Genomic DNA, 27,920 nt, shown 5'->3' on the forward strand with positions numbered 1-27,920 from the left:
TAGTAACAGTTTCATAGGCATAACCTTTTATTTTTTGCATCACTAAGGAGATACCAAAAAAATTATTAGCCGAAAAGCATATCTTGGTATGGTGTGAAGTGTGCCCCTGATAATCTGAGACAACTGGATAAGTGGAGAACAGAAGAAGTGACAAGGCTGAAAAACTGTCCACAGCAAATGAACAGTATCTGAAAGTTATGTCCTTAAGAAATAGGACAAATCTAATAAAGACCTGACATAGGACCTGCGAGACACATCTGGCCCTTCAGTTGATTCATCTACTGTTCACCGAAGCCTTGTTAGAAATAGTGTCAGTGGAAAGATGGTTGTCAAAAATCTGACTGAAAATCAGTAGCAGCAAGTCTTATGGACTGATGGATCCAAATGTGAAATGTCTGGTTAAAACTGTCAGTATAGAGAGGTCAGAAGAAAGGTCCAACAGTGTTTGTCTTCAGACATCTGTAAAACACAGTAGAGGATTTGTCATGGTTTGAGGCTGCATTTCAGTCGGGGGTGTTGGGGACTTTGTCAAAAGAAAGAGCCAAGATCCAAAGAAGATCTTTGAATGTCTTTTTTTTTAACCTCATATACTGCAATTCTTTGTATGTTTTTACATGTTTCAATAAATCACTGCACCTATATATTAAAAGAGGGGGGGGGGGAGGTCAAGACTTTTCAACAATACTGTAGATAATGTCAATAAACTACCTCTTAGACGTTCAGGGTGACAATAGGCTAATAATACAAGTTTAAATACACAAATCAAAATGCACAATGCTTATGTAGGTAAAGAGTTCAAAACTAAAGAAGACTGAAGACATTCGATTAAGAAATTTTCAAGCATAATACTAACAGCCTGAAGCCAGAAATTAGAATGATAATTTAAAAACTCAGAATAAAACAAAAACAACCAAAAAAGATAAATGATGAAAGAAATGATTGGACATAAACAATGTCATTTGGATCATGTTAGACTAATGATGCAGACGCTCAAGTAGTTGTGTCGTTTGATGAAGTAGATTATTGATAGATAAGTAACAGACAGAAAACCTACTTCACCTACGGGGTGTACGTATCTAAGCATCTCATGACAGTAAATAAGAAAATAAAAACAAAAATAAACTAATCCCCTTCTAATGTAGTAAAGTAATTCAAAATCCAGAACTGTAACACAAAACCTTATCGTATTTTTTTCTTTAAATACATGTTGTTGTTTTTACTACGCTGTGTGGTAGTTTTGGTTTAAGGAGTGTGTAACATTTTATTTTAGACCGCATTAGCTTGCCATTCCTGTCATCTTTAAAGCTGACTCGAGTGCGCAGTCACCAAAATACATCACATCCGTTCTTTCGTGGATTGGTTGCTTAACCGGGAAGTGAACGCTTCCCCCGATCTAATTGGTGAGTTTCACTTTTAAAATCCAAACGGTTGTCGCCCAGGCAAGGCGAGGGTTTTTCAAAACCACTTCATTTCTCATCGTCACTGTATAGACGAAGACCCCAGTTTCTCTCAGCACCATATGTTTTATTGAGGTAAGTCTTAGATACACGGGATTACAGTTTAGTATGTTATTTCTGGCAGTGTTTGGTGTTTTAAGATGTGAGAGTTTATTTTCTTAGACTTTCCGTTAACTAAACTGTACCGGTTAGCTAGCAAATGTGCTATTGTCACTTTACTGTTGACCTTAACTATATAAGTGCTAGTGTGTACACTGTGTCGAAAGTTGAATTAGCATTAATGAAAAATTTGGTAAAATTGAGTAGGGAGTAGATGTCTGTTCGTTGTAACCTAACCACATCGTGGCTTGTACTGTGCGGTTTATGTGCATTGTTGTTCTCTTACTAATAACTAACGGTTGAATGAACCACTGCTCTCCTGGCATCCATCAGAGACAGTAGGGGTTTATCTACCGCTTCAGTGCCAGCAAACGGCTGTCTTGTACAGCCATTAAGACGTCAGGGAAAGTTAGTTCGCTATCCATTATTTGTAACCAGGTTTGTAAAGTTAGGCATGCTAACCTTTGTGGCTACGAGAAATCACGTGTTGCTGCTTGGTCATATATGCGATTCATGTAGTTTAACCAGTTAAAATAACTTGGAAGAGTCATTCCTCGCAAAAATGCTTCATTCATCTAGGGCTTAATACGTGACTTAAACAGCATTAAGTCTAAAGACTAAAAGCCAAGGATTAGATAAATATTTATATACCAGGATTTATCAAAATTGGCGGATGAATATTTAGGAGTTTATTTTGACTGATAATGCTATATTATCTAAAAGCATTATTTTTGTTACCAAAGTTGTTGACATTGACTGCCATTTGAGTGTGGAAAAATAAACTCTTCAAGGCCATCTGGTGGCAAAACCATGCAACTGCTGCAGCGCTAATTCTACCTAAAATATTTTGTTGTGCACGAATACACAAAACAAATGTAGGAAAGTGGTGGTATTAAAGCCAAACGGTAGCCTTACTGCAAACCACCCGGAGAGAGACGTTCAAATGAGTTCTAAGAACTCATTTGAACCAGGAGACTTACCGACTCAATATATCTGCCTTGGTTCTCGTGTAAATCTTACATTATTTTTCTCTTTTTCTCCACCCACACTGAGTAAACTGCAACCAGAAGAGTGCCTTATCAACTGGTTGCAGCTTTAAGACTGACGCCTCCTTCAGCGGTGAGGGTTAGAGGTCCCAGTACAGTCGCATAACAGTTTTGTTTTTTTGTTTGTTTTTTTTTCCCCTCTATTTTTACAGGATGAGCTCTGTTGATGTTAATGATGAAAATCGTGGGGTCTGCCCAGGAGGAAAGCACAACTTGCCTGACGACATATTTGCCCTGGATCAGCCGACTGGAAGGCCCTCCATCCTACGCCAGACAGAAAACCTGCCCAGCAAGACTGTACCAAAGGGGGTAAAGGTAAAAAAAAACAACAACTTTAATCCCGTTCCATTGTATAGTCACAAGGCAGTGTAGCCCTGGGCAGAAAGCTAATGCTAATGACTGTCTTTCACTCTTTGACTATCAAATGAAAAATAATTACTTTTGCAACTATATGAACTCTGACCTCAGCCTGTTTGTCTCTAACCAGTGTTAACAGAATTTTAATAAGATGGACAAGAAAACCTATATGGAGAAAAAGAAATGCAGTTAGTTGTAGACACAAGGTTTTTCAAGGCTCAAAACCAGGCCTTTTGGGGGCAGCTGACTACTTATGACTACTGACTAAATACTTTTTGTGTAGGTTTGTTTTCAGACTCCAAGAAGAGACCCTGTGACTAAAAGAATTCTGTCTCCCAACAAGTCTGTCAATTTGTTGAGTGTTGATGAGAATACAAAAGTTATGGATTTGGATAAATCAAAGTAAGTTAATGAGTGTCATTCACAGTATGCCTTCATTGAAAAAAGTGTTGCATTTAGGTAACCTATCATGTTTTGGTTTTGTAGTACTTTGCCACAGGAAGCCACTGAGCAACTCAAAGAAGGTAATCTATTTATTTATTTTATTTTTTTATTAAACTTGTAAGTTATGAGCTTTTTATGTATTTTCCCCCTACCACTGCTGAGAGGTTAGCAGATACCTTCATTACTTTTTCTTTCACCCCGCAGAAGTGTCATCTTATCCCGATGACAACATGCCAATACAAAGCAGAGGTGGCTACATGCTAGATTTTGGAACCCTTGATGACTTCAATCCATTTCAGGGGTCTAACAATATGGCTCTCTCACCTATGAGGCCTGCTGTTGAAAACCCCCCTGCAGATCATAGCAAGTGTGAAAACACACCACCAGTGAACATCGTGGAGGAGCCTATCAAAATGGAGTCTGCACTAGATGAGACCCTTCCATTCAGCGCGTCTGTAGAAAACTCACTCGCTGATCTTTCTGCCGATATCGGCTCCACAGAGAGCAGTGTGGTTATAGTGAAGAAGGTTCCAGTGGTTGAGGAAGGCAATTCATGGCCTGCTACACCTGATGAAAAACAGCTTGGTGTTGCGTCTTCAAGCACAGATCAAGAAAAGTCGTCCAGCAGTTTTGCAGAAGATGCTCCACTCCCAGCAAAAGGTTCTTATAACTTCGATTTTGACAACCTTGACGCAGTCAATCCCTTCCAGACTGGTGGCTCTAAAATTCCAAATTCACCTGTCCTTGGGAGAAAGGTGTCAAATGATGATGCACCTGCAGAGGAAAGCAAACAATCTGTTGTTGAGGTGGCCCAAGAATTGCCTGTTCAGCACGAGGTGAAGCCTGAAGCTACAGTGGATCTGATATCTGCTGACACAGCAAAACCCCCTCCTGCTGAATCCCAGCCGGCTGATGACCCAGTCAAGGAAGGCCCAACCAAGGACGGGCCTGTCAAACTTGAATTCAATTTTGATGATGGTGCTGAAGTCAAACGGAAACCGCCACCTAAGAAATTTAGCAAAAGGCCAACTGGTGTAAGACCTAAAGCGCCAAAGCAGGTGTCTGATGTCAAACCACCAAAAGAAGCTGAAGTTAAGCCTGAAGTCAGATATGGTGATGCTGATGCTTTGCAGCCTAAAAGTTCTTACTCCTTTGACTTTGAGAAGTTTGACGACCCAAACTTTAATCCTTTTGGCACAAAAACGGCCATAAACAACTCCCCCGTGTGCAGCAGGAAATCCAGCCCAGAACCAGTAGAAACCACAGTTCAGGAGCAAACTGATGTCCCTGTGACAAAGGAGGCTGAACCGCCAGCACGGTAAGAGAAAGTATAGGCTTAGTATAGTTATTATTAGCAGCAGATGCTTCACTTACCAGTAGTGTCATATTTCACTGTAGATTCACTCTAAAAGTTTTCATCTTCTCAGTGCTGAAGAGAGTTTGCCAGCTGCTGAACCAAACCCTGTACAGGTAAGTTGGAGGAATGTACTTTGATGCAACTCTCAATATATTGTGTATGTGTGGGTTGTTTTTGTTTTTTAACAAACATCTGTTTATTATGGAATGACAGGTTGCAGATAACAAGGTTGTCTCTGACCTTGACACCAAACAACTAGTGCAGAATCTCCCTGAGTCCTCTGAACCCTCTCAGCCTGAGCAGAAGGCGCAAGCTGACATGCTAGACTTCAATGACGAGTTTGTTCCTGGAGCAATGTGTGAGTAATTGTTGGCTTAAGTCGGTTTGTTTGAATCAAACCGTGCTTTTGTTCAATCTTTAGCAGTAATGGAAAGCTCTTACTGCTTTTAACCCACGATCTTTATCTCCAGTCATGACCAGTGACTTTGATGGACAGATTGACTACCTCGAACAGTTTGGGTCCAGCAGTGTAAGTGCTTTCTTTATCTTTGCTAAATGACTAAATCCTCAACCACAAGGTTCAAAGTGTTTACATTTTCTCATCAATAGTTCAAGGAGTCTGCACTGAGGAAACAGTCCTTGTACCTAAAATTTGATCCCCTCCTGAGGGAGAGCCCAAAGAAGTCTGCAGGCCCGGGTGCTCAGATTCAAGCCCCTCCCCCTGCTGCCCCTGTTTTACGGTACGGTGTAGTTCTGTTGTGCTGCTGCTCTCACTGGACATTAGAGCCGAATTTGATCTGCTTTTGATTTTCTGTAAAATAAATTTATCGGAAAGGAAACCTCTTCACTTTGTTCTGTTTAATTCAGGCTTGAAACATCACAGACGGCAGATAAAAAAGTGGCAAATGGTCCACAAAAAGATGACTTCAGACTGCTTGATGATGCAGCAGCATCGGTGAGTCTCTTGTACTCTGTCCACTGGACCTGTAATTTCTCATCACCTTTGTTATTTCTGCTAACTTTGTTGAAATCTTTTCCACTTAAATCATCTAGACTCCAGTCCTTGAGAGCTTTGTCCCTCCTTTCCCGCAGCCAGCAAACAGCGAAGATGCTATCATCGAAGTGCTGAAGTACAGTCAGAAAGACTTGGATGCAGCAATTGCCAAAGTGCAGGCAGAAGTAGGTTGTCTGGCTTTTCACATCCGTACAGCATTTGAACACAAAAACATCCACATTAAATTATGATACTTTTATTTATTTTAAAATAATCAAGTTTAGCCACACTTTAAACACAAAGATCAAAATTTGTATCTACATGTAGCAGCCAATCAGAAGGTTAAAAGTAAAATGGCACTAAGATTTGTTTCAGTCATGCTGGACTAATTGGCTGTACCAAAGGCCAGATAAGATCAATAGGATTATTTTGAATTGTGGTTCATGCCAAGCTCCTCTGGATCCAAAGAATAAATGCATGGTATTGAAGTTGAGCGCTATTTTTATTATTTTTTTAAAAAAAAGTTTGGAGTAATGGGTTTTCTAGATGATAGGCACCATTCTTAGTCTAAAGGGAAAAAAAGTGTACATTTCTCTCTCATATAGGGTAAAGAAAAAGAGGACCAGTGGAGTATGAAGAACAATAAGCTGATTGATAATGAGCAAGAAATGAGGTGAGTTGTGCATCACATTAAAATTTCTTGTTGGTTTTATATAAAATCAATTTTGAAGATCTTTGACCACATTTTTGTCTCCTTTATAGGAAAATAGTAGCTGAATTTGAGCTCATGATCACAAAGATGATGGGTAAGTTATATGTACATGTTACACTCATCAGAAGGGTTGATGTGTGGGATATTTTGTCAAACATTTAATTTAAAATTTCCTGCCACTGGTCAGCTGATCAAGAGAAGGAGAGGGAGGTGGCCCAGGCGAAGCTCAATGCGGCTCTGTTGGAGAAGGAGCAAGTATGCAGCGACCTGAATGCTATGGAGAGATCTTTAGGCGATCTCTTCAAGAGGCTGGAGAAGTACAAGGACGTTATAGAGGGTTACAAAAAGGTCAGCTCATGGAAACCAGACAAATGTTTGCTATAATTTTAAATTATTATTATTATTTTTTTAAATGTTAAGCTTTAAATGTTGAAATATTTTCTGCATCCTCTACCCAGAATGAAGAGACTCTGAAGTCTTGTGCACAGGACTACTTGGCAAGGATCAAAAAGGAGGAGCAGCGCTATCAAACACTTAAAGCTCATGCCGAGGAGAAAATTAGCCAGTAAGAAACTCTGGCCTTTTTATGTTGAAGCATCAGGAGACTTGCGTTGACTAACTAATTGACTAATTCTCACCATCAGTGCAAATGAAGGAATAGCTGAGGTGCGATCCAAATACAAGGCTGAGGTATCTGCGCTTCAAGCACAGCTGCGCAGAGAGCAGCTGAAAGTGCAGTCACTGGAGAAGAGCTTGGACCAGAAGGCAAGTCGGCATGTTGTTTTTCATGAATTTGCAGCAGTATTATCACTTTTCTTCTCATTTCTAAATTTTTTTTCTTGTTACAGGAGAAAGAGGTAGAGGAGCTCACCAAACTTTGTGATGAACTCATATCCAATGTGCAAAAGGGCTGAACTTGGTTTTAAATGCTGTTTGATTCTATTCTTTATCTTTATGTCCAGAGTGTCTTCTTGTGTAGTGTACTGTTTGTCTCTTTCAATGTTATAATACTGTAAAAAGGTTAATAAAAAGGATTTATTGATCTGGTAAATCAAACTAAAGATTGATGCAAAAATCAATCTTTAGTTTTGCTTGTATGCTATAGTCAGGGATTCCCAAACTGTGGGCAGGTGAGGTACTGCATGTAGCCTACAGTTATAACAATTTTTTTTAATTTTTTTTTATTATTATTATTTTAAATGACTTAGAATGTACACTTGTATATTCATATAAAAGGTGAATTAAATGACAACTGGAGGTGGTTGGTTTGTTGTTATTCCCATCACTCTGACCTAAATATACTCTGTATAGACATTTGTGTCCCAGTTGCAGGTGGGTCACACAAATTGGTTGCATATAACAGGTCAGCATTAGCAATTTATAGCTTATTGTGGTGTGGTTTTTTTTTTTTTTTTTTTTTTTTTTTTTTTCTTTAAATTTTTCAAGGTAAATCACTTTGGAGTGAGCAGTTAAGACTGGGTAGACCCTATTGGATTTTCTTGATGTTTTCAGTGGACTGCGGCACTCCTGACTTTAGCAATGGCTGATATACAGGACCCTGACCACTAGAGGGCAGTGCATGCTCTCACAATTTAATCTTCTCAGCTGGATTTTGTATTCTAAGCGTTACTTATGGACATGACAATACCACAGCTTTTTGACTCAGTGAAACGCACCTGCTTTAAAAACAGGCTGCTCAGTGTACTCGGCCATCATCTGTCTGGAGCCAAAGCTCATCTCCATCCTGCCATACTTGCAACAAAACAAGAGCTCACTTGATACAATGCTCCCCTTCTTTCCTGAGCAATCACAGGGTCCTGTCACATCACTCCCACAGCAGGACAATGCACTTCCTAAATGGTGAAAGGAAATCCTACCTAGATTGGAGTTGAATGAGTAGATGGTGGTGGTGCAGACTAGAGAGGGGGGAGGAGAGGGTCAATTCACTTAAATGAGAAAAGATGCTGGTTGTTTGGTGTAGTCTTGCAGGGGCCATCACTCATCTATAAAGCAACTGTGAGACTGCTCTTGTGTCTGTACAGTATCTATTCATTCATCCCAGCACGTTCTGCCCCTCTGTGGGCATGCCCTCTGTGTCACCCTCGACGGACACTTCAACCCACTCAAAGGAAGAAAGCTGACCTGCGTGCCCTGACGGTTTCATGAAAGGTACGCCTTCATCACAGTGCACACTGCAGCTTTTAACTAATACCCAAAATCCACTCATCTTTAGGAAGAATGCATCTGTTTTTGTTTCTGGTCATTTAATCAAACTATCAAACCTTTAAACTTTTTTTTAAACCTTAGAGTACATCAAATAAGATTGTCAAATACAACCAATTACATACAAAAAAATACCTAAATATTGGCATGACGTAAATGTGAATAAACTGAGTGACAATATTCAAATATGTACTATACACAACAACGTAATAACATTACATAGATATGCAAAACGCTTTACTCTGAAAAATAAACCTTTGATACATTTTTTAGCAAAATAAATTAAATAGTCATCAGTTTGATTATAAATGACTACAGCTTCATGAACTGTGGGTGGAAAAGGTTGATGTCAAAAAGACTCTTCTTTTGTTTGTCAACATACTACTGACTACAGATGGGAAGCTACCACAAAAAAGGTTAAAAAATGATCATGTAGACCAACACAGTTGACATGGCAATGTAATTATTCCACTCTGTGAAAGACAAACATTTATCAGTCTATTCTATATCACTTTTAACAGAAGTCAGGGATGGAAAAAGGTAACATAAAGGATAGTGGTCAGCATTCCCAGCATAATGCATCTTAAACAAACAAAAGGACAACCTGAGTAGGAGCGTAAAACCAGCCCTTTTGTAAGTCTTGAGTACCATTTTCATCTGTGCGCTCCAACAGCTGAGCATTTGAAAGATAAAGACCAACTTTCACTTGAGAAAATGGAAAATTCATCTGATGAGGAAGACCTTTCAGCTGGTCCTAATAGCTGCTATTAACCTCACACTCTTAAAAAATAAAAAAAAAATGTCCCCGTCCTTTTTAGTAAGTGCCCGCCAAGGATTAATCCATTTGTAGTGGTGTGAGAATCTGACAGGTATAAAAAAAGAAGCAACAAATATGGAAGTTTTTATGTAATAACAAAAGGTGTGTATCACTGGCCACTGTTTTTCCACACATATCTCCATTTTAAAAAATTAATGCCAGGTGAGTGTCACTCCAGAGCTCCTGTTCAGTCCGCAGCTTAATGTCCGCAGCTTAGAGGAGAGTATTTGGGAATATTTGGCACTAACACTGAAAATGAATGTGTTGATGCTGATGTACTTTCCCATCCACGTGGGAGTGAGTGTGTGTGTGAATGTCTGTGTAGATTTTGGGGTAGATTTTAGCGGGAATTGTTGGTCCTCCCTGACCGAGGAGGAGCTGCTGCTGCGCGAGGTACTCCTCATAGTTCATGGATGTCGCACAGTCTTTCTCGGGGCTGGAGGAGCTGGACGAGGGAGCCGCGCAGCCCCTGTCCCGCTCCCGATGCGGCAGCCGGTGAGAGCTCTGCAGTACCTGCGTGGCCGGGGAGCTGGGAGGAGGACAGTGTTTTCTGCTTTGGCAGAACCACAGCAGAACTGTGCCAAAGATGAACACTATTACTGCAGGGATGCCAATGATGACAGGCCAGGGGAGGGAGCTGGAGGCTTGCGGAAACATCGGTGTTATGTGAGGCTTAGTGTCTGTAAAAGAAAACGAGATTCCAGCTTTTAAATGTTTCCATACTCTGTTGTCTGCCAGCAAACTAACAGTTGTAGTTTTATTATCACATTACTTGTTGTTGTTGCTGAGAAAACATATGTTTGATTTAAAATCATAAAACAGAACAAGAGAGGAAAAGGCATCAATTAAAGTTTAAAAAATGCTACATTTTTACTGAATGATTAATAATTAATTGATGGGGAAACTAGCCTAATTAGTTCAAAACATACTGATGCCTCCAAAGGTACCTTTTACTGATTTATGCATGCATATACTATTTGCACTAATGCAGATACATAAAGAAAAAAACACATTTTTGTATATGTAATTCGATTGATAGGTTGATAGCACTGGGCTTTATCCAAGCTTTTCTACAGTTTACTGTAACACTGCAGACAGACATTCCTTGAGCCTCACCTGGCAGCACACTGAGGAAGGCACTGCGGAAGCTGTAGCCCATGGTGTTGGCACCTAAGCAGATGTACATGCCGGCGTCGTCCTCCTTGGCGCGGCTAATGAGCAGCTTGTTGAGGTAGGAGCCGTCGGGCCTCGACCACACCTCACCCGTGGGGAGCACCACAAACCTATGGTCCCCCACCTCGATCGTGGAGTTGTAGCGGCTCTCCTCGTTGGTCTCCACGCGTTTGAGCCACTGAATGACCGGCTTAACGTCGCTCCTCACTTTGCACTGGAAGGACGTGGTGCCGCCGTAGTCCACTGTTGTGTTGACCGGGTGGGTGCCTGTCAGGACAGGTTTGGAGTTTGTCCTCTCTGAGTGGACATACAGAGAAAAACAAAACAAAACCCAACTTGTCAAGATGCACACAGACATCTTTTGACATGACAGCCCCTCTGCGGACAGAGGAGGTCTTAGTCCTCCACGCTGTTATTACCCTCAGGCTTAGAACTTATAATTGACATTGAGGGAAGAATACCACATGTAACACAAGAAGTATGTGTGATTAGTTTCCTCTCTTTCTTTGCTCCTGGTTGTACAGCACACATTTCTCATGGGAAAGGGGGGGGGGGGGGGGCAGTGGGTCTGGCAGACAGCTGGGCTTTAATCAGCTCCAGATTGGGTGGATGGTCTCTAAGCTGAGCTCTCTCCCCTCTGTACAAACACCAAGGCACAAGCCCCCACTCTCAAACTTGCGTTCTTAGTATTCTTCTCATATACATGATTACACATTCATCCATGCAGGAAGAATATGGATACGGCATGTTTTTCCTTGGTCATAATCAGACCCGAAACAGTGATTAGGCTGTCTGAATTTCCTGCAGCGATGTACATAAAATCACAAACATGAGACGCACAAACAGCAGTAACCATTTAAAATAATTTGCTCGGCCTCATCTGTTAGCCCTAATAATTCCAGGTGAGCGTGCTCGGTATGTGTACAGCTCAGCTCTCTGCGGGATACTCACGTATGACCTCAACTTTGTACGTGGCGTTGATCTCCCCGGCACAATTGGAGACCCTGCAGGTGTATTTGCCGCTGTGCTCTGGCATCAGATTCTTCAGACTCAGAGTCCACTTCTTCTGACGGCCCTCGCCGACCTCCTGCTCCGTCAGCGGCCGGTCGTCCTTCAGCCACACGATGTCCGGTCGAGGGTTTCCACTGGCTGCGCACTTGAGCCGCACTGAGCTGCCCACTGGGCGAGCTATCACTCTCTTCCTCATCTTTGTAGGTTGAGTGAAGCGGGGACGCACTTTGGAGGAAAGTACAAGCTGGTTACTTTGAGTAGATAGTATAATTTACCTTTTTTCTACATTTCCCAAGTGAGGTTTTACATTTCTATTGATATCTATAGAGTTTCTAAAATCATAATAGCACAATCCAGACTAAGAAAAACAATGTGATGTAGAGGAGATTAAAGGGGACCTGTTTCCTTATTTCCTGACCTACACATACTTTTATGATGGTGGAAGTTTGTATTAACCCTCAGAGGTCTGGAGGAATGACTCTGACTCCTAACCCTGTGCTATATGAATATGTAGTATTTGCTCTTTTTTAAAAATTATTCTCCCGTGTCTTAGCAGTCAAAAGTAAAAAATAATAATAATAATAATAATAATTCTAACCAACATGCATCAAAAACTATAAAGATATTTAACAAAAAAGGACTTTTTTTCTTGTCTCCAAGAAGGACAGTATTCAGGGCTGGGGTTCTTGGTCATTACTGATGACCCTGTGAGCCAAAGGTTGAGGCTTCAGACTGCTCTGTTTTAGTCAGTTTTTCAGTCAGTGAGAGTAGATTTCCTGCGTGCTCAGGCACACAGTTCTGGCTGTGATCACAGGAGAGTCTCTTAATGAGGGACAGCTAATCAAAAGATATTTAGTAAAGGGGGAAAAAGCAAAAATAACCAATTTAGGAAAGTGGATAAATTGAGGGGCTTCTTTACATTTTGCTGGGAAAATATGTATTGACACATGCAAAACCTGCATGGAAAAACAGCATATAAGACAAAAACAGCAAAAAACTGCTTTCTTGTAATTTCTTTAAGTCAGGAATAGTTCTCCAGGCTTTCCAAAGGAAATTCAAAGCTCTTCTTTGGAAGATGGATGCCTTTTGTTCTGTTCTCTGTCAAGATGATCGCACACTGCTTCATCAGTCTTTGGCTCAGTGAAGGCCAGCTCATGACTGATAGTGTTCCACAGTGTATTATTTTCTATCTAAGTATACTTTTGCAAGTATACTGTGCAAGTGTGTTTGGGATCAATGTCATGCTGAAAAATGAAGCCTTTCGGATACTTTCCAGATAGTATTGCATGGGGGATCAAAATCTGCCAACACTTTTCTGTGTTCGTAATTCCAACAATTTTGACACGATCCCCAACACCACTGACTGAAGTGCAGCCCCAAACCATGACAGAGCCTCCACCGTGTTATACAGGCTGAACTCACGGTTGCACCAATGATGTTTTGAACCAAAAAAAATTCAAATAATCAACAAGACCCGCCCACAATTCCAGGCTTTCAGCTAATGAGTTTTTAGGAATTACCTTGTTGGTTCAAAACTACAATTTTACGGCCATGAAAATGTGTTTGTCATTTTTTGGTAATTCAAATAAAGAAATGGAAACAAATGATATGCTTTTGCAAGATGATTTAAAATTTTAACTTTTTTTTTTGCTAAGCTGTCTGTTATGTGTGGACACAGCACTGGTTCATCCCTTGAGTTAGGTATATTTTTATGATCAGATGATTCATAGGCCAGTGGTGAGTGGTCCAGCAAAAAATGGTCACGTAGAAGGAGAAAAACTCTGCATCAGCTCCCGAAAGCCTGGAAAACTGTTGCCCAAGACCACGTTAAACACTTACAAGAAAGTCTGACTCCTTGGAAGAGAAATCTAAAGAAATGAGGGGTGGCTCAAGATTTTTGCGCAGTGACTATTACACATAGGGTTGCCCACAGCTGTAAAAGTAAATATGACTTGCAGTACATGCAATAAAGCATTCAAAACAACTCATTTAGTCCTTGAATTTCCAGCTGCAAAGTCGAGAGCATGCACAGAAGTCTTACCAAATTTTTCACCACCAAGCTCGGCTCCATCAGGTGCCCTCAATCCAGTTTTATCAGAACCTGAATCATCTGTTAACACAGCAGAAAAACACAAATAAGTCAACAAAAGGCTGAGTGAGACATTAAGGTCCTCATTACAGTATAGAAGAATCTGAATAAGTAACAATTATTGCACATTTACTGTTTTGGACACATGAATACAACATCCGGTACACACTGAGATTTCAGATGACAGGCTCATTTTAAATCCTTCCATTACAATCCCCCTCTTCTTTTCTGTTATAGTTATTTTGCAGTAGCGGTGACTGGATACAAAAACAAGGCGAGAAAACTGTTCCTGGCTCTCGCCAATTCAATTCCGCATTTATCGACAGGCTCTTCTGAGAGTGCTGCATGCTCAGGTCATACTGTGCAGCATTTGGAAGTAATATGACCAGTTTATATAAGCTCACTTCCAGGAGACAGCTGTGGAGTTTATGTCATTGGCTGACATCATACAGCTGAGCTGAGACAGGGGCTTAGAGGAAATATAATGAGTGAAACCTAATCGATGGGTTTGTAATGCGTATTCACGAGTTAAGCAGTGATGAATTAATGAAGCAGATCAAGTTTCTTGCCAATATTTACCAATGAGTGCAGATGGACATTAAGCAGGTTATTATTGAAGAAGTGCTTCAATTGAATGATTTATGTTTGCAATATTAATAAGGTCCAATTGCACAAAACATCCTCACGTTAAAAAACGAAAAAAGAAACCAGCATATGTGTAGCATTTTGAGGAAAAAAGGATTATTTTTTTGTCATTTAGCTGCACCTCCATTTAACAGTATGTTTTAACAGCGATCCCATAGGAAAATCGCCCAGCCAGTTTATTACCTTCTAAGACTCGTTTTGATTCCCCCTTCAGGGCAGCCTCACGTTGGGATTTTTTTCAGATGCAGTTTGGCACACTCGATTCCCTCTCAGGGTTTGATTGGGTCAGGTAAAGAGACCAGATGTGACTTCTAACCTCCTCATTCTGCCTCCCTGTGAGTCCCCCCGAAACCCTCAAAGCTCTCTGGGGTTCTCTGGGTACAAACCCTCCTTTGTTTGTCCCCTGCAGCACCAAGCCCAGCCATGATGTCATGGCTATTTGAAGGGGTTTAACTGGCCAACTATAATAACCCATTCCTTTAAAAAACAGCCTCCACTGGAAGAAATATTTCTCTGTTGCTCACTCGGGCTCTCCACATTCCTCCTGGTTCCTGAACCTCCCAATCCAAACAGAACATGGTCCCACACTGCCGGGGTTTTCTTTCTGACTTTTTTCTCTTTAATCTATTTCCTCTCTACTTTTTGGCAATTCCAGGGAACAATGGTGCCCTTTATAAGTCTGTCCTGTTAAAGCTATCCCTTGCCACTATTGTCCTTGCACAATGTTGGCTCACTGGACTGCAGACAGGGGTGATGTATGACATCTCCTGGCTGCCATATGAATGTTATTTTTGGAAATCTGAAAAATAAAATCAGTAAAGGAGAAGTGCTTAAGAAGCCTCCTCTATAAATGAGCATTTTTGTGTCCAGGAAGGTTAGTAAAAGCTGTTACACCTTATGGAATCAGTGCTCTCTGTGTGAAGTCACAAATTCTTCACGCAAATGGGACAGTGCTCCAGTGAGACTCAGACTAAGCTGGCTAAAATACAGTCAATCTTTTTCCACACAGCTCCCATTCATTCATGATCTAGCTACAGTGTTTGGGGTCTGACGCCATTCCCTCCCACTTCATTCACAAATCCAGCCGCAGGAAACAGGTCACGATACACTGGCCTCCTGTGCCAGCTGAACCACAGGAAAAGGCCTGGATGATTTGGGGTCACAATGAGCTCCAGATGTTGTTGGGGACACTAATGTCCAGGGAAAGTTATGCTCAGTGGCCTTGCATCACACTCTGGAAATCTCCAAACAGCTCTCACATGTGATCAGTGAGACACATGGCAGTTTATCCAGCAGTTAGCCTGACAACATCTCTAGAGAGAGGAGAAAAATGAACAATGCGAGCCAACATTTTCACCCTAAAATAAGGAGCGCTAATCCTGTAATATTTAATCTGCACAGACATAAACATTAACATGCAATCCTCTAAATGCTAATCAGACAATCCCATATTAATCCTCGTGAAGCCTTGCTGTAGCCCGAGCAGCTGAGGATGAGACTGCTGCATGCATTGGTCTATCCTGGCAGGGGTGCTAGGAGGTGATGGGGGCCAGTTGTCTGGAGACCACCCCAAACAGGGCCCAAACAGCCAGCTGGAGGGATTGAGGAGGCGCCATGTTGCACTGACTGACCAGATTCTTCAGATAGCTCTTGGGAGGACACGCTGTCCGCTGGCAGATGGGAAGAGGGATATCTCTCCAGCCTCAGTGGAACCCCCTCCACCCCGCCTCCACGGATCAGCCCGCAAAACCTCTCACTCTCGCACTTCCAGTCTCACTCCACAATCTTTATCTTACTGTTTTTCTTCTGCTTGGCCTCTCTGCCGGGTCCCAAGCGATGTCTTAGGAGTTATGCTCTCCATGTTGAACTTGAACAGCTGCCAGGATTTAGCTGACCCTCATCCCCTGACCGGCACTATAACTGAATGCAGTTGCTCCTCTTAACATGTTCGCTCCAGTAAAAATAATACACGCACATGATGGATACTTCAGTTGTGCTGGGAGCCCGCTACCCCTCATTTACAGAATTTCAAATAAATAAACTATGTTCTCTGATCTCTTTAAGCACCATAATTTATCCCCTAAACACACACACACACACACGGACAGCAGGTTTTACAGCATGCAGCTAAATTAAAAACCGTACACAATTAGGTGATTCAGTGTTACTGGAAAGTGTTGCTCATGATAATTGCAGACTATTTGGCTGTATTAATCTGACTTCAGTCATGCAAGTATTTTGACAATGAGGCTCCCATAATCTTTGTGGCAACCCGAATGAAAATGCACCCCTGATGGAACAATTATCTATAAAAACAAACGCTGCGGCGATGGCCTGCCAGCGAGTAATGGGATGATAGACAAGAGAGCTGAAACAGAGGAGGGGGTGTTCTTGAGAAATGCAGAGTCCATTTGTTATGCTCTCATTGCCACCAGCACCCGAGGATAAGTAGGAAATGGAACAAGCCAGTTCAGGATTAAGAGTCAGGCCAGAAAGTCTCCAGGTAACTCCATAAAGGGTCAACAGACTTCTGATAACAATCTCATGGAAATATGCTTCCGAGAAAGACTTAAGATTAAACTTGCAAAGGATTTTTTTTAAAGAAGTCTCAAAGAGGAGTAGTGCAATGCATGCTCTACTCAAAGCGATCTCTGATCTCAAAGGAATCAGTGCCAGCTTCATCCCAGCAACATCTAACTGTTCATTTGTCTTCCTTCTCACTCAGCGGAGCCACAGCAGAAAGTCAAACCACACAAATTATCCTCAGGGAGAAAGTTATTTATCAGTGAGATTAATTGGTTAACTGTGTGTGAGAGTGTGTATGCGTGCGTGTCTTTATCTCCCAACTTTAAATCAGTATTTAAATAAAAATATAGCCCAAATAACCTCTGGCTCCACTCTGGATAAATACTTCATTTTCGAAAATCGGTCATCTCACATGTTCAAAGAAGACATCGGTCTGGAAAGTTTCGGAGCTCCTTTTTTCTTTTTCTTTTTTAATACTTATTTGGTTGTTTAGTCAAGCTTTTTCTCAACTTGGAAAGAGATCTAAAAATGTCACAACTAGTTTATATTTGTCAAGTTTCGATGAAAATGATAAAGTACAATCCCCTAAATAATACTCCTTGCTTTTTCACAAATCGAATACAAAAAGTACTTGATAATAGTTTTTTCTGAATTTCCAGACACAAACTGACAGAATTCCCAAGTCTGGAAGTGTAGGCTGGAAAGTTTCATAATAAATGTTTATTTACTAACAAAACAGCTTGAACATGCTGTGCAGTTGCAAAAAGACCTTTTCAACATAGACGATTCATTAAATTACTTGCCTAACTTACTTTAAGTAGTTAGATTACCCGGCAAACATGTTTCTGATTTCAGGGGAAAACCCGACACCCACATCCAAACATATAAGGACCCAACTACTTGCTTCCACTTTAACTCACAGTCCCAGGTCAGCTTCTGCTACAATTACTACATTTCAGTACTTGAACCTCAACTGGACCTCAAGCTTCTATCACTGCTTTCACCTACACATACATTCAATGGCCATTTTATTAGATACATCTTGTTATTACTGGGTTAGAACCCCTTTTGCTTTCACGGCACAGATTCACAGAGCAGTCCTCAGAGTTTTTGGTCCATGTTGACACAAAAGCATCACACAGCTGCTGCAGATTTGCCAGCTGCACATCCATGATGTGAATTTCATGTTTCACCCCTCCTAAAGGTGCTCTACTGGACTGAGATCTGGTGACTGTGGAGGCAATTTGAGTAGAGTGAACTTACTGTCATGTTCAAAAAGGCATTTTGAGATGATCTGAGGGCACAGGCACATTATCATTCTGCAAGCACACATTAAAGATGGATACTCTGTGGTCACAAAGGAATGGACATGGCCAGGAACAATACTGTCGATACAAGGCAGGGTGATGTCGTACCTCCCATCTGAATGTATCTGAATAAGTTTTTCCAGTCTTACATAGTCCAATTTTGTGAGTTTGTCTGAATTTAGCATCAGTTTCCTGTTCTTAGCTGACAGGAGGGGCACCTGGTGTGCTCTTCTGCTACTCTTCTACATACTGTGGTTGAAACTAGTGGTTATTTGAACTGAAGCACTCTGGCCTTCTAACTCTGACCTCCGACAACAAGGCATGTCACATTTGTCTTCTTATGCTTCTTCTCTGTAAACCTTAGAGATGGTTTTGTGGAAAAATTCTAGTAGTGAAATTTCTGACAATATTACCTAATAAAGTGACTGGTGAGTGTATGCCTAGCTACAGTGAGTGCTCACACGTCATCTAAAACTTCCAGCAATTCAGATTTAACTCTAACTTTAGTTGAACTCTGTATTTTCACTACCAAGACTGCCAGCTCCATCTTTAACAAATTCTTTACACTCACTATAAAAAGTTCACAGGAATGTCCTTTAACTACACATACAGCCATAGCCGCGTCTGACTTTGATACTATACAGCACAACTATACTACAAACCTTGACATTATAGCTGGCTCCGTGCCCTAGTCTCCAACCTTTCATTTTAGCACAATCAACAGACACCCTCATTTTCAACTCACCAGCAACAGACAGAGGGAGACCCTAAAATAAACTTTGGTCTCATCTATTCCCCACTCATGCGCATGCTTTACTGCAATAAGGGCCGTTTTCTGAAGTGATTTGTGTTTTCTGCTTGTGCCTGATTATGGCTCTTCTTCGTCTGAAGCACGCCTGTCACAAGACCAGACTGTAACTCCTCCTGCGAGAGCGCCCAGACTCTGGCCCAAATTAGGCATCTTAGAGTAATTAGAATAAACACAGCCTTCACGCTCCACTCCGCTCATTCATCATGTGCTGCTGTAGTGCAGAGGAAATGCACTGTGTTCAAAAGTGTGCAAAAGAGTAACACACTCGGTCAGATTGTGCTTAATCCTGCAGACCTCTTACAAGAGCTGCGGGAGAGGCTGGATACAAACGTTTACACTGAATGTGTTTCTTATTGTGAGGCTGTAGACCTCCTTCCTCTAAAGAGTGTGGCCTAAGGAAAAGGAAGAGCTGGAGATCCAATTGAGTCACAGAGGATGAAGTAGTATGAAACAATATCCCGTGCCGCTGTTGACTTTGGGCAGACAGAGGTAGAGGCTGCAACACATAGAAAAGATGAGAGGATCAGCCACTAAACCTCCATAAATCTACTTGTTTTAGACCTTGACCTCTGTGAGCGATGCTTTCGTTTAACATTTAAACTGAGGTGAGATTTCTGACTGCCAGGAAAATCTACAAATCTGGCCCCTTAACACCACAGCGGAACTGATGATGAGGCCCGACCGTACAAATCAGGGACTGACTCACTGCCGCTGTTTCTGGTTTTAGTTAAGAGACAGGTGACTTCATGTTTTATAGTTGCTGCATTAACAAGAATGACACATTTTTCTGCGAGCCAATGATCTCATCTCGTGAGCCTGCCGAGGGGCAGGTTATCCAAACTGAACTCCGTCTGCACTCACCAATGACGATGAGGGTGTAGTTGACGTTAACGCTACCAAAGCCGTTTGTTGCTTTGCAGATGTAGGTCCCCGCATCATCCGTCTCCACCTCTTTGATCTTCAGGCCCATGCGGAGGATGCGGAAGCGTATCCAGCCACTGTGGATGTTGCGTGCGTCTTTGGTCCACATTTTGAGGGGTGGAGGGTCTCCTTCCACCGGACACGGCAGCTTGATGGCACTGCCCACCCGGGCCGTCTGTCTGTGCTCAACTTTGTCAGACACCCGTGGAGGTCCTGAGGATGCAAGAAAACATGCAATTAATAATGTCTCATATATTTCCTCATATGTCACAGCTCACATTTAAGTCAGTAAATGTGAACGTTCACTTTCAGATCATCTTTTTCTCTTCTTTGCTTTTTATGATGACACTGAAAGCATCTTCAGGCAAAACCAGTGAACAGAAACGAGAATTAAAAAGACGTTGAAGGAAAACGTTAGTCTGGTTGGTTTTAGACACCATTAAAATATAGTGAGATAGAAATCAGCTTAAATCCTTTGTAGACTCATGATGAAATAAAATTATAGCTCCAAAGCACTACATAATCTTCTTTTCACAATCAAATGTCCCCACTCTACTGATTTTTGGCTGCTTTTGTTGTTCTTTACTATTTAAATGCTTTATACTTAATATATTTTGCTCATTTACCTGGTTTTTGTCTTCTGCCTTTCTTTCTGCATCTGTTTTGTTGTTGTCTGTGCAATAATGTGCACTGCACCACTGTCAACTGAGAGTCTTAAAAAAAGGTGGCCACGTGATAAAGTTGTTTTGTTAACAGTGAAAATGTGTTTCTGTGGCTGACCACAATATTCAGCACGTAGCAACTCACTGTGTTCCCCCCCCCATCATAGTGTAACAGACAATGAAACATCACCTGAAGAGGGATTAAGAGTCTTTAGGATGAAGTAGACATGTATCATTTAGTTTGTTTTTCTTCTTTTAAAAGTAACAGCAGTCAAACCATAAAAATCTAAAAATCTTTTAATTTGCATGTCAGATAGCAACTTATTATAACTGAGTGATACTGAAAAAACAGCTTTATTCACACTTGTAAGTGGAATAAGAGCATGTGAATCCTGACTTATCAGGATCAGCCCAGAGTCTAAAACAGTGAGATCAGAGGCAGATGAAACGAGATAGAGGCAATTTGTCATCTTCTCGATGATTACCCAAAATCTTGAAACCAGATTGTAATAATTGGGTAAGCCCTGTCGTTCACTGCCTGCACAGAGAGGGTGAAGTGTTCTGGCTCTGGTTATGTGTAGCGTGCAAGACATCAAAGAGATGAGAGGGGGCGGTTTGCAGCGAGACGGACAGCAGCCTATTCTGCCGGCTCTTAATTGGCTCGGGTCTGGGCCCTCAGATCTGGTGAAGTGAAGCAGGCCGAAACACCCTGTGATGGTGTTAGGAGGCCTGCGCCGCTGGCCGCACAGCGCCGGGCCTCCGACTAACCCCCCATCAAAAACTAAACAAAACCCTGAATTACTGAGCAGAGCAGACGCGGAGGAGAAACAGGAGCTCGAGGGAGTGCAGAGAGGGGAAGGAAATGCAACCAAACCCTATACCTGCGACAGACCTCAAAAGTACACAGAGCACAGACTGCAGCTCAGGACAAATGGGCGCTCTGCTCGCAGTAAAAACAATGAAAAGAGTATGTACACATGGCCTCTCCCAATGCAAGCACAGGAGTCACATTCCTTCAGTGCATTTCACACATATGGTAAATAAGAAGTTCATTATCCTGACACAGGTAACTCCCCCTGGCATCCATCACTTTGCTTACAGATGTATCTCAGCTGCAGGTACAACATCTGGGCCGCTATCATTTCTAAAGCCAAAAATCTTTAACTCTCTTTTTTTCTCTCTCTAAAAAATACATACAGCTGTATAAGTAAAAAAAAAAAAAAAATATTTCAGCGTAAAAGCAGCATAAAAGCAACAAAACCCTCTTTCCTTCACCCATAAACTGAGATTTTCCCTTTCTCTCTGTGGATGTCCTTTCCTGGTCCACAGCACGCACAGGAAATTGGAAGTGTCATTGTTTATGTCTGTGGAGAAAATGCAACCGCAGTGTTTTTGGCTGTTGTCAGCTGGCCCGTATCTCACGCCACAGCTACTAGGAAATCAGAACAGAGACGCTCACTGTTTCTCCTCTGTAGGATCTGATTTAGGACCACAAACACGTCCCAGCGTTGGCTCAGTGCTGCTCGAGCTCATATGGACCGTGAGTCCTAAAGGATTTAACCGCCTCGGGAAAACATAAATACATTTCTGCCAAATCTTGAACAAATACGCTACAGTTATCTCTTCCGACTTATGGTCTCACAAGCCACTCAACCATGTGTCCCTTCTGGATTAATGGAGAGGAGTGACTTACAAAAACAAGGCCTGATTCATGTCAAAGGTTTAGCTGAAGCAAAACATCAAAACAGATTGAACTTGCAAAGGAAATGCTTCTGTCAAAGCTGCAAAATTTCTTGAGACGTAAGTACAAGTCGGAAGAAAATAAAAAGAGACAAGAGAACTTCTGAATGCTCCGTTTCCATTCATAAAAAATAAATAAAATTTTTTAAAAAACAAGGGTGAACTTTATTTTTTTGCACTTCTTTGCAGAGTGTTCGACACTTACAGTAAATTCACGCCGACCTTCCAGAGGAGGATTTCCTTCCAAGCTGAGATTTCTTTTGGCTTTATGTTTGTGGTGGTTTTGGCTAACCTGAACTTTCACTGCTGCTTCATTTACAGACCCATTTTTGTGTCACTAAATGTGTCCTTTCCAACATAAAGGAATAATTTGAGGGTTGGAGAAGTAACCTTATTTCCTTTATCAGTGCAAGTTAGATGAGAAGAAGTTTCTGATAAATACTGACACTGGAAAAAAAACAGTTCCATCTCTAACCTCCAAGTTTTTGTGCTTGAATAAACATGATATGATGTGCCAGTTACTGAATCTAAACACAAAGGCAGGAGGATTTTAGTCTCCTTAAATGTGTCTCTCTATGAAAAATCTATGTATTACTTATGGACTGGAAATGAGAGGAAACTAGAGGAGTCAGAGAGCGGCACTCCCCCCCGAAGGGTAATGACTATCCTAAAACTTTGATGTTTTATTATGCTTTTATTGCAACAGGATGATGTCAGTCTGTTTTCATAACAACACTTTGATGTCTGACCTTTGACCCATGACCTTGAAACATTACGTACTAAAATGGTGTATTTTATCTTCTTTATCCATATGACTGGAGCAGAACTGCCTGAAAACTTTGGCTTACAAATTTTACTGATTTTCACATTTGGTGTGACCCTGAGGTTCCAATTTTCACCACAATTAAATCAGATATGATATCATGAAAACTGTAGCCGCTAGACAGACAAATAAACCAAACTGATTACATACTCGTTCCTCTCAGGGCAAGTCTGGTTGTGCTTAAAGGTGAAAAAAGCAGCCAATCACCAGCATAACTGACACCATTTATGTTGTGTTATATTAATGTTTTCTTTCTTTATAAACAGTCCACAAACAGTGTTTTCTACTAATAAAGGCCTTTCCCACAACAGCAACATAACTAATTAATAGATATAAATACCTGAAGAAATCCTGTTGTGTATTAACAAAAAGTGAAGCCAAATCTATTCTTTATAATGGCCAGCAGGTGGCAGAGCCTGTGGTTCCAAAAAGATGTACAATTGTACAGAAAACTGCGAAAACTACGATGGTTCTCAAGCTGAATAGTTTCTTTTCTTTTCTAGTTTCGAGTCTTATTGATAATAGCACGATGACACGTTCATCTTCTTCTTCTCATGCAGCTCGCGGGGGTTGGAGCCTATCCCAGCTGCCATCATTTTTAAAAAGTATTGTCACAATTACAGCCAAAAAGGATGATAAAGCAGGGTATGCTCTAGCACACAGCCTTGTGAGATTACTGCAGTATCCCATGGTTTCTCAATCAGATCTACCTTTTATTGGGAGTTACAGAAATCCACAGCATTGCAGGGTCTTTATAATATAAAGCACTTTCAATCAGCTTTTGTTATTGGGCCCTATTTAAATCAAATTGATTTGCAATATGTTAAAAATTTCCAAATCAATAAAACAAATTCCGAATTTTAACTTGTATTTCTGTCTCTTTTTATTTTCTGTCAGTGGTGTAAACATTCAGGTATTAGGAAGCTAAATAATGAAATTTACTGAACTTCATTGTCTGTTTTCTTTGCAGTTGTATCAATGACTGCATGAAAGATGGACGACGCGACAGCTGCCATGTTGCACTTTTGCAGCATTTTCTACAGTCATTGGTGCGGAGGGGAAAGCTATCCGCGGCGCTGTCTTCGGTGGGCCTGACAGTCTCCGTGTCTTGTGGTCCGGGTCATGACACTTCAGGGGTGGGTCTCCTTCAGGAAGTCGCAGCTGTGATTTTTAAATGAAAATGCATGAAAATGTATATAATAATAATAATATTGTTTCTTACAAATAAATACTGTTCAATGAATAATTGCTTACTATCATTTTTTTTTAGGAAATGGGTTGTTCTATTGTTCTATTAATGGAAAGATGCTCATGAATATGTCTTCTAAGGCTGTTTTCAACAGTTATTTCTGATTGTCCCCCTCCCCACCCACCACCCCACCACCTTCTTCCACCCATTAAAAAAATCCTACAAACGCCCCTGGACAGAGCTCAGTGTCAACCTGACTGAAATTGCTTCATTGGACATAACTGTATAATAATCGGTCTAATATTTTTGCAGTTTATTGCAGGAATAAAGCATATGGCTTAGATCTGTCACATCGATCAATTGTGCTGTGATCAATTTTTGAATAGCGTGACTTTGAAAAATAGACGCTATTTATTATCTAAACTTGCATGAGTTAAAAACTGAGAGCAGTCGATACAATTTAAATTCCATGACTTACAATAATGAACAACAGACCACACTGACACTATACAAGAACATTTGAAGTTTAACATGATCTACTTTCATGTAATGAAAATGCTGAAAAGTGTCTAAATTGAGGAGGTGTTGCGGAAGGCTCCATTACTAACGCTGTTAAAATGAGTTTTTCAGCAGCAAACTGAAGGCTGACTGGCTGCTCTCACCTGTCCAGCAAGTCCAGCAGTTCTCAGTAAATGATGGCTACGTTATTGCTTGAATTGCCCAGCTAGCTAATTCTTGCAAAAACCAGAACACAAATCCAAGTTGGTGTGTTGCCAAAAATATCAAAAGATTCCTTCGGTTGTGATGAAAGGGTCTGGGTGATCTTGAACTTGGACCACTCGAGCCACTCCTGAGCTTTTTTGGCTTATTACAGTTTTGGCTGTTGCTCCAAGTGCGAGGAATGTGCAACAAAATGACTTCCTCCCTCAATCTCTGTTCCTCCAAAGCTTTTGAAGTCTTTTTTGAAAAACAAGGCATGAAGAAGTGCTGAAATCAAGGACATCGTCTGAATAACTTCAGAAGTGTTTGTGTTGTGTGCATGATTGCATCGTTTCTTCTGGGGGGGGGGGGGCTCCACTCTACTCCTCCACCTCCGCCCTCTCAAGGACAGGTTCTCTTAACCTTGGAGTTAAAGCACACAGAGGCCTTCTGTGCAGCAACAACTCCAGGTCTGAGAAATGGGAAATTATTGCCCTTTTAAGATACACAGTTTAAGATGCCTGATATTCAATTTGTCATCACACCATAGAGGAGGTCAATTGTACTGCAACAGACTCTTTTCTGGTTACCTCACAAAGTATCAGTCCTCTACAGACACTGGGATAAATGGACATCTGCCCGACTCATGAGAAACTGGTGAGCGTTTACTCAAATTGTTGGAATTGCTGGAAAATGATACACGTGACCATATGGGCTTTTCCGTACTGCTGCGCTGGTAAAGCGCTGCTTATTATAAGCGAGCTTCATGTGTGAATGGAATCTTTCATAGTGCAGGAAGAGGAGGAGGAGGAGGCCTGGCGACTCACAGAATTAGCTCTGTTTTTCTTTGCTCAATTTGGTGATGGATTATTTTAAGAGAAAGGGGCACATTCAATAAGAAGCATTCTTGTGATTCAGACTAAATATAGCCAGCTTTTACGAAACCTTGTGAGCGGGTTAATGAGCAGTTGATCTGTCGTGCAGGCATCCGTGGAGGGAAATATATTAGGAAATGTCAGGAAGAGAATGAAAGAGGGGAAAAAAATAAATTAAAAATAAAAGACTACAAAAGCTTCCAGGCTTGAGCAACGCTCAGATGTGCTGGCAGCTTTTTCCTTGTTTATTTTTTTTCCTCTTTTACTAAACACCTGTGGATTTGTAATGATGTGTACATGCATTTTCTAGTCCATACAAAGTGCTTCGGCCTTAATCATTGCAAACATGTGAATAAAAGGCTGACTAGGCTGCTGACAGCCGTACCAATAGAGAACACCTGGAAGTTAACCAACCACAATGAGAGCAACCCCATAATGCACGCAACACTGTCCGCCTCAATGCACAATACAGTTATTCAAACATTTTCCAATAAAAAGCATTTTGTTGCTTAATCTCCAGCCAACTGCAGGAATTTTCTAAGGCATCAAAAGGCTTTTGCACGCAGGCAGACTGTAGTGATTCATTACTAAGATAAACACAGATCTGAGCGAATGTGTCTTCAGTGTGCAGTATTTACATAAAGGATAAGAGGCGCAGAGACAGACAGGAGCTGGAGAATGCTTCCTCCTCCTCAGGAGCACTGTGTTAGCTCAGCAGAAGGCAGGAGAAGGAGTTGAATGGAGCCTGTGCATCTAGGGAAGCATTCTACAACACGTTTTCTTAAAGTCTTAGGACCAATGGCATAATACAAGTTAAAAAAAACTAACAAATAAAAGCAAAGTTGAGGGGGGTGAAAAAATCCAGCTGGAAACCAAATCCAGAGCCGAAGACTTCACTTGAGACTGGAGGGGTTGGGCGAAAGGTGAGGTGGACACCGCAGCTCAGGGAGTGTGTGAAAGGCCAGCTTCTGCTGCGCTCGGCTATACATTTCACAAACAGAGATAAAAATCTGCATAAAACAGTGAGACCGGGGAGGAGAGTCATCTTGGCAATTCAAGAAAGACGGAGGTGAGGGTGGGAAGGGGAGGCCGGGTGAAAGGGGATGGGATACGTGGAGTGGCAAGAGCGGTTGTTCTGACAGCAGTGAGGCAGCAGAGGGTGAAGAATGCCGTCTTTTCTTACCCGTCCAGACGTCCTGCCCAGCAGCTTCACCCAGTGTGGTAATCAATACCTGTTATTTTCCCCTCTCGCCTTTCCAATCAATAGATAAGAGTCAGGTAAGACCAGTCGGGACAATGGCTCTTTCTGTGGCACCATCAGATCTGGGGTGAATAGCAACTGCTTTAGTGGTGGGAATAGTACAGGAGGAGCTATTGGATAACACGAGGGACTAGAAAAACAGCAGAAACAGGGTGGAATAAAAAGAAAAGGGGAATAAGATGCTCCTGTCAATCTATCTGATTAAAGAAGAATCAGAGGAGTAACATCTCTGCCTCTGCTTCCTTTGCCCAGCAAAACAACAGCCTCCTGCCGACTGCTCATCAAAAGAACAGGAAAGAAACAGAGAAGAATTACTCCAGCGTCATAAAGCTCCGGGAAACATCTCCATCACGCGGCTTACCCTTAACAGGGCCTACTGTGGAGTCTTTGAACTCTAAGCTGCTATATTTCATTAAACTTGACGGCCTTCTGCCGGCCCCAGCTGCCTCGGCTGGAGCAAAAAGCCTGTGCGTGTGTGTAAGCTTTTTTAGTCTCCTCTCTACTCTCTCCTGTGCAACTTAAACAGTTAATTAGTGAATATTTCTACTTGTAAATAAACCAGATTAATTCATTTAAATGTGGATCAGAGGTCTATTATTACCCCTGAAGCAAAGACAACCTCTCCTAACGTCAGAAAAAGTACCTTATATTATATTTGATTATTTAGACCCTTGTTTTTGGA

General features: G+C 41.4%; 2 protein-coding genes across 3 annotated transcripts in view; one reads left to right on the forward strand and one right to left on the reverse strand.

Annotated features, from left to right (window-relative positions):
- Positions 1 to 1,394: 1,394 nt before the first annotated feature.
- Positions 1,395 to 7,727, forward strand: tacc3 (transforming, acidic coiled-coil containing protein 3). Its single transcript, XM_085142306.1, has 17 exons — positions 1,395 to 1,532; positions 2,755 to 2,917; positions 3,243 to 3,361; positions 3,446 to 3,483; positions 3,608 to 4,721; positions 4,831 to 4,873; positions 4,974 to 5,118; positions 5,231 to 5,289; positions 5,370 to 5,500; positions 5,628 to 5,715; positions 5,814 to 5,939; positions 6,360 to 6,427; positions 6,517 to 6,560; positions 6,654 to 6,814; positions 6,925 to 7,031; positions 7,111 to 7,231; positions 7,315 to 7,727. Exons 2-17 carry the CDS (start codon positions 2,756 to 2,758, stop codon positions 7,378 to 7,380), a joined length of 2,592 nt encoding a protein of 863 aa, XP_084998432.1. The 5' UTR covers positions 1,395 to 1,532; position 2,755; the 3' UTR covers positions 7,381 to 7,727.
- Positions 7,541 to 27,920, reverse strand: part of LOC146496422 (fibroblast growth factor receptor-like 1) — a 33,878-nt gene continuing 13,498 nt past the window's right edge. Inside the window, exons 1-6 of one of the 2 annotated variants that reach the window (XM_085142309.1) lie at positions 20,296 to 24,589; positions 19,930 to 20,202; positions 13,732 to 13,800; positions 11,631 to 11,915; positions 10,623 to 10,976; positions 7,541 to 10,186 (exon numbers count right to left, since the gene is read on the reverse strand). In XM_085142309.1, coding sequence (XP_084998435.1) covers positions 9,750 to 10,186; positions 10,623 to 10,976; positions 11,631 to 11,915; positions 13,732 to 13,800; positions 19,930 to 20,098 — 1,314 coding nt within the window. In that variant the 5' untranslated portion in view covers positions 20,099 to 20,202; positions 20,296 to 24,589 and the 3' untranslated portion in view covers positions 7,541 to 9,749. Of the gene's footprint in view, positions 10,187 to 10,622; positions 10,977 to 11,630; positions 11,916 to 13,731; positions 13,801 to 19,929; positions 20,203 to 20,295; positions 24,590 to 27,920 lie in introns of those variants that run through there. The other variant, XM_085142308.1, reaches the window with a different exon arrangement.

The sequence above is a fragment of the Neolamprologus multifasciatus genome, chromosome 19 (assembly GCF_963576455.1).
Source record: "Neolamprologus multifasciatus chromosome 19, fNeoMul1.2, whole genome shotgun sequence".
NCBI lineage: Eukaryota > Metazoa > Chordata > Actinopteri > Cichliformes > Cichlidae > Neolamprologus > Neolamprologus multifasciatus.

Excerpts from the sequence above, each read along its gene's own strand:
- tacc3 (XM_085142306.1), top strand. The coding sequence starts at position 2,756 with ATGAGCTCTGTTGATGTTAATGATGAAAATCGTGGGGTCTGCCCAGGA. Across the intron at positions 4,722-4,830 it reads GAGGCTGAACCGCCAGCACG|TGCTGAAGAGAGTTTGCCAG; the intron begins GTAAGAGAAAGT and ends TCATCTTCTCAG. Across the intron at positions 5,501-5,627 it reads CCTGCTGCCCCTGTTTTACG|GCTTGAAACATCACAGACGG; the intron begins GTACGGTGTAGT and ends TGTTTAATTCAG.